The 10,572-nt window shown below is 24.4% G+C and overlaps 1 protein-coding gene across 1 annotated transcript; it reads right to left on the reverse strand.

Moving 5' to 3' along the window:
* Positions 1-8,157: 8,157 nt before the first annotated feature.
* LOC110616838 (blue copper protein) lies at positions 8,158-9,574 on the reverse strand. Its single transcript, XM_021759335.2, has 3 exons — positions 9,279-9,574; positions 8,770-9,195; positions 8,158-8,654 (listed from the first exon to the last, which is right to left on the reverse strand). The coding sequence occupies exons 1-3, from the start codon at positions 9,460-9,462 to the stop codon at positions 8,296-8,298; spliced, it is 969 nt and encodes a 322-aa protein (XP_021615027.1). The 5' UTR covers positions 9,463-9,574; the 3' UTR covers positions 8,158-8,295.
* Between the last annotated feature and the right edge of the window lie 998 nt (positions 9,575-10,572).

The raw sequence follows: 10,572 nt of genomic DNA on the forward strand, positions 1-10,572 counted from the left end.
GGATCACTATATATATATATATATATATATATATATCCATATTGCTGTCCTCACATTCAAGAGTTGCCACGCGTCACACATTTAAGACGCTGGCCAAAACCTCACGAGTCACGACTTCCACTGATGATCGATTCTTGCCCATATCTGCACGTAAGGACTAAAAGTTTTATTTATTTTTTATTTTTTATAATTTTATATAAACTTGAATAAAATTTTATAAGGAAATTATTATTCTTATAACTTTTGAATTTTTTTATATATTATTTAAGTAATTTAAATTTATATAGGATAAATCTTCTAAAAAATAATACAATTTTAAATTTTAAAAATATTTTATATATTCAAGATTATAACTTTGAATTTATTAATAATATTGATTGAATGCTTAGATTAATTTGTATCTTTTCACATTTAGAAGTTAAAAATATTAATTTTAGAGGATTAACTTAACAAAACTTGATAAATATTAATATGATATTTATTTTTTATTAATATTATTTATTTGTTTATTATTATTATTATTATTTATTTATATTTTTAAATAATATTTCATATTAAGCTATTCTTTCATATTAATCAATACATTTTGATAGAATTGAGCAGTATTCGATTCGATACAAATCAAAAAAATTAACTGAACTAAATTAATTTAAAATTTTAGTTTAATTTTTATTTATTTTGATTTGATTTAATTTGTAATTTTAAAAATTTTGATTCAGTTCGATTTTATCAGAAAAAAATTAAAAAAATTAAATTGATTAGAAATAATAATATATTATTTTTAATAATATAGGGAAATTAGATTATATTAAAATTAAATATTTTAATTAAATTTTAAAATATTAAAAATAAAATGTAAAAAATAAAAAATTTATTAAAAATTAAAATCGATCAAATCGAATCGAATCGAATCAGACTGATATAGTTTCTAATCAAAATCAATTTTGTTTGATTTTTATAAATTTTAAAATTTTAATATTTAATTTATTCTAATTTTAAATCCAACGATTAAATACCCCTATTTTTTTATATAAAAAATTATAATTAATAATAAAAACTTTGTTAGTATATTTTAAAATTAAATTAATCAGTAAATAATAATAATTTTACTATTTTAAAGCAATAATAATATATACAAATTTCGGCCCAAAAAATTTAAGTTCACAAATTTGTGATGATTTGTTATTTAATAAATCAGCATGAGTTGTGATGACCTCATCACAAATTTAAGTTCATGAGATATTTGTTCAAGACTTTACTACGGTCTATTCGTAGAAAGAAAATTTAACACGGCAAAGAAATATTTTTTTTATTTAATTTTCTCATTTCAAAAGTAGGCAATTTTTTAAGAATTATCTTTATTTTTATTAATTTAATAACATATTTTAAACATTTCGAAACAGCACCGCTATATTAGGTGATCATTTTTGTCTCGTGAGCTTTGCCGCATACTCCTCCGCACAGCTATTTCATGCATTCATTTCTCATATCAGCAAGGATTTTTGAATTGCATGTTTATTTTCTGCTTTATTTGGCATTGAAAGTAGGGGTGAGCATTTTATCGGTCTGATTTAAAATTAAATTGAATCGAATAAATTAAAAATTGAAATTTTAGTGTTTATATAAATTGAACCGAATCGATTTTAGTTAAAAATCAAATCAAACAAAACCGATTTGATTCGGTTCGATTCAGTTCGATTTGATTGATTTCGATTTTTAATAATTTTTTTATTTTTTATCCTTTATTTTTAATATTTTAAAATTTAATTAAATTATTTTAATTTTAATATAATTTAATTTCTCTATATTATTGAAAAAATAAATTATTATCACTAATCGGTTCTGTTTGATTTTTTAATTTTTTTATCAAAATCAAACCGAATTGAAATAATCAAAATTTCTAAAATTAAAAATCGAACCGAACCAAAATATATAAAAAATTAAACTAAAATTTTAATTTAATTCGATCAATTTTTTCAATTTGATCCGAACACTTCGGCCCGTATTGAAAGTGAGTATTGTTGGGTTAGCTCTATTGTTTCTGCGATAGCTTTGTTAGCTGCGCTTTTCTTCAACGATGTTCGTTTTATTCTTTTATTATTATTTTCTTAGTTGTATATTTTTGAATTCTATTAAAAGCTGTTGAAATTGTTCGTATCGATGATTTGTTGTATTATATGACGACTTTAATAATAGAAGGCCTTTTAGAAGGCTTTTTAATGGTGATCCGTCGTTGGTCATTTTCGGAGTTAGAGGTCGGTTGTTTAATTGATTTTAATATATTTAATTTGATTTGTGATTTTGGTAATTTAAAATTTTTTTTTCTAAGTATAGATATTTATTGTATTAATAAAATTTTATTAAATAAATAAAGATATCATTCTAAATAAAGAGATTATTATACTGAATAAATTTTTTAGTCAAAATATGGACAATTAGTATAATATTACGATGAATTCATCTACCAGAAATATTAATTTTAAAATCTAATAAAAATTTATAATTATTTAAAATCAAACTCTTGCATAAGATAATTTGATAAATATATTCTTCAAGTATCCATTTAAGAACCCCTATATAAGATAATTTAATAAATATACTCCTCTTTATTTCTCATCTCTCGAGTACTCCTCTTTATTTCTCAAGTCTCGAGTACTCCTCTTTATTTCTCAATTCTCGAGTATATTCTTCCAAATAAAAGTATGTCAAATGATTTCTATAAGATAAAACATAAAAGTATGTCAAATGGTTTTTATAAGATAAAACTCGAATAAAATTTCAAAACTGATGTCGTCATTGTGATTTCAAAAACTCATAATAACCAGTAAACCTCTATTGAACATTACGTTTCGAAACAACCGAATCAATAAAATTTAAAGAAAAGCCAACATCAGAAATAGACACATGACTCTTCCACATTAACGAAAGGCATCTCTCAATATTTATCTATTGATTAAGAAATAACTATTAAAATATAAAAAATTATAAAAAAATTTCATACGAGAATTAAAAATTTTTATTTTCATAAAAATAAAATATTCGACTTGTAACTAGTAATCAAATCTTTCAATATATTAACTGTCCTAAAATTACCGAATTCGTGATAGTTTCAATATATGACTATCATTACTTTCAATTATCTCGATTTTAACGAGGTGAGCCCCTTCACCCATTGATAATTTAGATTTTTATAATTTTAATTTTTTTCTAGGTATATATTTATATTTTATCCTCTCTTACTCATTAATCTTTGTTAATACAAACTTTTTGTATAATAAAAATAAATGTAGATCTCTATTTAATATTCAGTTAATTGTAATTGCATTTTAGTCTAAATTGATGTTGAAATTTATTTTATTGATCACTTTTTAAAATTTTTTTAAATGATTGGTCTGTGTTTTTTTCTTTAATAAGAGTGTATTGATATACTTTAAAATTCATATTAGGGAAAAAAATGGAAAAGAAAAACATCAATTTAAATAATCAATGTATTATTTGGAAATTGTGTGGTCAGAATACGAACAGGTCATTTTATTTTATTTTTTTATTTCGATAACGTCATTTCATTGTTTATCATTCATTTCCTTGCGAAATATTTAAATGGAAAATTATTGGATGACTCACAACCTCATGTATTTGAAAGAAAAAAACGAATCCTCATGTACAGACGATAATTATTTTTTTCATAAAATAAATAATGAAAAACGAAACAGTGTGTGTACAATAATTTTTCATATACATTTGGAGAAGGTGCACACCAAGACCCGGGTCAAATCTTCTCGGCTCAATTTGTCAACCTTTTGTCACCTTTTTCTCCACAAAGTAATTTTTTAAAAATAAATTGCACTTTTAATTTTTATTTTTTAATATAATTAATATATTAATATTTATATTTTCAAAATAAAATATTTAAATTTTTAATAATAAATCAATTTAAATTAAAAATATTTTTATTTATTTTTATCATTAAAAATTTAAAAATATTTTTAATATTATTTATAATAAATAAACTATAATTAAATTATTAAATTTTAATATAACTAATAAATCCATCTCTATATTTTTAAAATTATACACTTAAATCATTCTATAATTAGTTTATTCTCATTTATTATAATTTAAATTTTTTATTTTTTTATTTTTTAATTAAAAATATTTAAATTTTATTAATTTTTGCCTATAATATTTGATTTAACTGATTTTTAATAAATATTTTATTTAACTAATTTTTAATATTTTTTTAATTTTTATTCATTAAAATACTTCAATAATTATAATTTTTAAATATTTATAATTTCAGCTATTTTTAGATAATATCAAATAATTTTTAAGTGTGTTATAAACTTTTATAAAAATATTTTAAAAAGAAATTCTATTTTTAAAAATTTAACCATTTATTATCTTATTTATAATAAATACAAAAATTATAATTTTAGGTGAATTAAATAGAGAGAGTTTAAAATTTTAATTTTAAAAATATAATAACTAATAGATCATTATACTAAAATTTAAAAATTAAAATATATTTTACATAATATAAAACTTTTACCATATTGAAAAGAATCAAATATTTATGAATATATTTTAAATATTTATTTTTCTTTTAATTAATTGATTAATTAAATTATGAATAAAAATTCCTTAATTTAAATAAATTAATTAAAATTTTAATTATTCGGTTTAGAGAGACAGAAATTAATTAATTATTTATTTATTTTAAAATTTAAAAATTAAAAAGTAATTTACCTCTTTTCATTTTTAATAATATTTTGTACAATTATGTCTTTTGTTATTCTTGTCATGTACAGTTAATGCTTTGTATCTTTTCCCCAGCAAGTTTCAATAATATATACGAAACACGTTATTATTGTTATGACTGTTATTATTTAATAATAAGATAAAAAAAATTATTATTATTATTTAATAATGGGACGAATGAAAAGTATCCCAAAGTTTATTCATAATTTATTAATTATATGAAAGTTAATTTTTTTTTATCAGTGCAAAATGAGATTATATTCTCAATGACTAGCGGGCTACAAGCCTTTGTACTTGGTCAAAAAGTAAGATTATAAGAACACAAAAATCAATAAAAAAAACTTAATTTAAATAAATAAAAAAAAACTCAAACCCAATAGAGAAATTAGTTCAATTAAAAAAAAAAATATTGGAGCCAAATAGAATATTTTAAAAAACAATCCATCTTTTAATGGTAATGCTCATCACACCAATCAAAATTATGATCGGCTGATTAGCAATAGCAAGTAAAACCTTTAATCCACAAAACTCACAATGCTCCTACTATCCAAATGAGTCATACAAAAACAAAAACACTAACGAGAAATTGCTTCATGAAGCAATTATCTTTTGAATAAAATAATCATGCAAATCAAAAGAATCACTCAAGATAATTGTATTCCTCGTGAACATTTTATCAAAAATATAAATTCATAGCCTTTTCAATTTTATATAATTATAGAATCACCTCATTAAATTAAATATATATTTTCAATATCGATTATCATTGATAGACTTTTATTTGATGTCTACCGACCAACCAAAATAAAAATAGAGCTAATTCCCTCAAAAAAAAAATAAAAACTAAATTAAAATCTTTAAAACAATAAACAAATCCATATACAAGACTTAGCATCCTCCGTTTAATGCAGGAGCACCATCAATCACAAAAAAAAATAAAAACCAAATTAAAATCTTCAAAACAATAAACAAATCTATAAGGCTTAGCATCCCCCGTTTAATGCAGGAGAACCATCAATCACAAAAAAAAAAATAAAAACCAAATTAAAATCTTCAAAACAATAAACAAATCCATATACAAGGCTTAGCATCCTCCGTTTAATGCAGGAACACCATCAACGAAATACCTAATATCGCCGCACAATTTTAATTCTCTCTTCAACTTTCGATCGCTCAAAATTATTAACTAAAATTGATGAATAAATATTGATAATTAAAATTTTTTACCATATTGTCAAAAAAAAAGAAAAAAAAATTATTATCATCTGCAAAACTTTATTGTTATTATAATTAAATCCAAGTTGTTATTATGGACAAATAATGTTATCTACCTAACAAGTAAAATATATAATTCTATTAATAAAATTTAATTTAGTGATAATTGAGTTGTCCCTAGAGCTATTAAAAAATTCAATTGGATATATAAATATACCATTTCATTATCAAGTGCAAGTCTAAATAACGTGTTGTATTCAATTCACAAATCACCAAATGCGGGGAAGTCGTAAATCAGGGCCAGATAATCTAACCGATCTTCTTCCACTTTCAAGATATGGAAAGGAGGTGAAATTTAAAATTTAAATATTTCATTTATTTATTTTAAAATATTCATATTTATAGTAAAAAAAATATTATTCAATTATCATCTCCTTCAAATTAAAAGAAAAAAACAATACAGAGACGTTATTAATTTCAGAATATTTAAAAAAAAATTTATTATAAATTTATTTTAAAATTTGGTAAGATTTAAATGGGTTCGGAGTAATTTGACTTAATCACTGTCCGTTTGAACTCGTATTTAAATAGTTATATGATGAGAATGAAATTAAATAATTTTTTGATGAGAATAAAAATATAATACGTATATACAAACAGTACATATAAATATAATAAATATATATGAATGTAGAACGGTGGTAACGTGCATCTAACCAAAATTCACCTACTTTTAAACCTATTCTTAAATTTCAAACACCCTATGGTCTAATTATAAGCCTTCATTTGTTAGTAGAAAACATTGATGTCCCTTTGCTCTAATTATAAACCTTCATTTGTTAGTAGAAAACATTTTGAATTTCACAATATTTTTCATAAAAATATTCTTTGAAGAATATATTCTGAAATAAAATAATTTATTTTTATTACTTAATTTTAATTTTAAAAATAAAAATACTAATAAATTTTTATATTTTGATATTAAGTAGTTTAAATAAAATGAATTGTTGAACTTAAAATAAATAAAGAAATTTTATTATAAACTAATTTTTTTAATACTTAAAAACATAAAATTATTTATATAAAAAAAATAAAATCTGATCCATTCAATTTTAAATTAAAGGATGAAATTACGTAAAGAAGAGAGCATCTTTTTTTTTATTTTTTAATAACATAAATATCGTTTGACTTAAATAACGTTGATATTGTCTACAGAGATTTGTTCTTTTGACTAAGAGATTTAAGTTATTGAAAAGGCAAAACCCTACCAAATAAGAGAATACCTATCTAGATTTTCCATGAAGAAATTAGAAAGTTGAGAGCTTTGAGATGTCGCTTTTCAAAAAATCTAGAATATAATTTTTGTATTAATAATAATTTTATTTTGATTATTTAATTATAATAATTTCAATATAAGTTTTAATATAAGTATTGTATTAAATAAAACTTTTTATATTTACTATTTTTTTATAATATTTAAAAAATTATTTTCATTTACTATTTTAATATAAATTAATCACAAAATAAAAATTAATAAAACCGCGAAATATTCTTTTATACTTTCTTTTTATAGTTAATTTTTTTGAATTTAAATTAATTAAATTTCCAAGTCTAAAATTACAACTAATTGATAATTTTCAATATTGACAGTTTTGACCATAAATACATTGGACTTTTCAATCCATTATGGATTTTATTTTACAAGATAATATTTCTTTGTATGTGAATGAAATAATTAGCTTTCAACCAAAAAGAAATTATCAATTAAAGAAAAAAAAAATTCTTTTATATCATTAAGATTATTAACAATTCTTTCAAAACAAAAAAGTCAAAATAATTACAATGAACTAATAAATTTTATTTTCATAAAACCACCAAATCAATCTATTACTTGATAAAGTACTTTCGATTATATAATTTATTTATAAAATTGAATATTTAAATTTATTTAAAGAAGAAAAAATACCGAATCGCTTCCCATTGTCAGGAAAAAGTCTGCAAGTTGGTAGGTAGCTCGTGGAGCAACCATAAGCAAATCCACGTTCCAACCAATTATCGACCCGAGAAATTATAATATCGCCACCAATAATTATTAATTTTATTTTTTATATATCATTTTTAAATTTGCAATAATAATACTAATGAATTTTTGTTTAAATAAAAACTGAATATGCAAACACCAAATTATAAGCTGAAAAGTGAAAAACAGCTTTATTGAATGCTCAAATTGTAAGAACTCAATCTGTATGACTATGACAATATTACATAAAAATGAATCACACTCTCACGTTAATTTAATTAATTGAATTCTCTCATCACAATCTAATACAAGAAAGCTACAACAATCGATAGGAAAGTGGCGGAGAGACCCGCGACGCTGAGAGATCTAGCAGAGCTGTCTGGTGGAGGAGGAGCAGTAGTTGGAGAGGGGGAAGATGGGTTGGTTGGAGTGGTGGATGATGGTGGAGTGCCGGTGCCGCTGCTGCTGACATTGACGGCTAGCTTTTGTCCAGCATTGCAGTGGCCAGGGATGGTACAAACGTAGAAATGCTCACCGGCGGTGAGAGTGATGGTTGTTGGTGGGGTGAAACTACGAGAGATTGGGTTAGCAGTATTGCATGATTCATAATTTTCCTTTGTCACCTCAGCCACATCATGTGCTCCATTGTTATAGTTGAAAACTGCAAAGACAATGAACAATATTAAAGAAAAACTTAGAAACATCTCTATCCAACAAAAAAAAAATTGTGTTTAATGAAGAAAAAAAAATAACACACTTGGTCCATAGTTTCTTACCCAAGATATCACCAGCCATGAAGTCCTTGCCAGAAGCCCAATTTTGGTAAAAAGCAGCAGCATTAGAAAGAAGATTCCATCCCTGACTGTCTCCAACTGTGTAATTAACTCCAGTCGCCGATGGTGCCGGTGAAGGTGGTGATGTAGAAACAGGGGAAGGTGATGGGGCAGAGACGGGAGTTGGAGAAGAAGAAGAAGGTTGAGGAGCTGGAGCAGAAGAAGCAGCACTAACATTGATCATCAACTTTTGACCAGCAGAGCAGTGGCCGGTAAAATTACAGATGAAATAATGCACTCCAGTCTCATTAATGGTGATTCTAGCAGGGCTTGTAGTTTCCACCAAAATAGGATTTGCAGTGGTGCAAGCATCATAATCCGCTTTGGTTACCTTAGAAACATCATGTTGGTTGGCCGCAAAGTTAAACACTGCAATGACAGAATAAAATTATTCAGCAATTTGTCACCCCGATTTATAACGAGGTACAACGAAGAGTAAGTCGAATTCTTACCAAGAATGTCATTAACAGAAAAGACTTGGCCAGCAGCCCAGGTAGAGTAAAATGCAGCACCGCCATTAGGAATGGTCCAGCCTGAGTTATTACCAACGACATGTGTTGTCTGAGCCACGGAGCTCTGAATCAAAGCAGCAATCAGAATTGCTGCTAGAGATGCTATGCTTGATTTTCTTGCCATTGGGTATGTGTTGTGTTTTCAGATCACCTCTGTTCTGTTTTTTACTCTGTTTCTTGTTGTCCTGTTAGGGTAAACTCTGTTTTCTCGTGAATGAGAGATTGGTGTGAGCAAATGCTTGTGGCCTTGTCCAATTTATAGACGGTGGGTTGAAGCCTTAGGACAATTCCTGGAACATGTGAATAATTATGGGCCGTTGGATGGATGACAGGTGTCAGATTCTGAGTAATATGATGAAGCTTGGGCTAATTCCCGAAGGGCGGCCGAGATAGAGGACTTCCAGAAAATTTTGAGGACATTGCCGCGTAAAGAATCGCCAAATCTTATGGGTTTGGGCGTTGACTAGTCAAAAGCATTTCGTTTTATTTAAAAAGTTGAATTAGATTAAATCCAGCAATTAAATTATTTTAAGCATTGCTGCTGTTACCTGTTAGGCCACAATCTTGGAAGAACGGGTGTAATGGAAGCTTCATAGCTCTAAAGGTAGAAGAAAGAAGAAGAGAAGACAAAAGAAGTGAAACTTTGTGAATGTGAACATTTATTTTATTATTTATTGTTTTTTAAAAAATGAAGACTTTGTGAATGTGAAATCTAAATATACTAATAATGGGTTTCATCATGAATTATATGAAATTTTGTATGGCAATTTGGAATTTGCAGGACTTTTGGGAGCTTCGAACTAAATCAGAATGTAAAAAACAGTTATCATAGAATTTATGCAGAATCAAATTTTATTGTTTTTAGTTTGATTTTATTTCTTCAATAAGATAAAAAAAATTATTTTTTAGAAGAATATGAAGTTGAAGAAATTAAATCACCAAACCATGTGCATAGATGCTAATATGATTATAGTCAAGTAGAGGTGGTATTAATTTTATTTTTCTAATAATAATATACTATTTCTGTTCAGTAAGATTAATAAAATAAATTTACTATGCCAAGACAACAATAAGAAAAGCAAGGAAATAGTTGACTAAAGAATAGATAGGGAAGTAGTCAATTTTAGAAAATTAGCCATAGGGATAAATTTATGTAAATCTGACATTTGTGTATAAATAGGTTTTGCTAATAAATTCAATTTTTCTATGTTTAAAATATATAATTTTTTAGGTT

Source organism: Manihot esculenta, chromosome 6 (genome assembly GCF_001659605.2).
Source record: "Manihot esculenta cultivar AM560-2 chromosome 6, M.esculenta_v8, whole genome shotgun sequence".
NCBI classification, from domain to species: domain Eukaryota; kingdom Viridiplantae; phylum Streptophyta; class Magnoliopsida; order Malpighiales; family Euphorbiaceae; genus Manihot; species Manihot esculenta.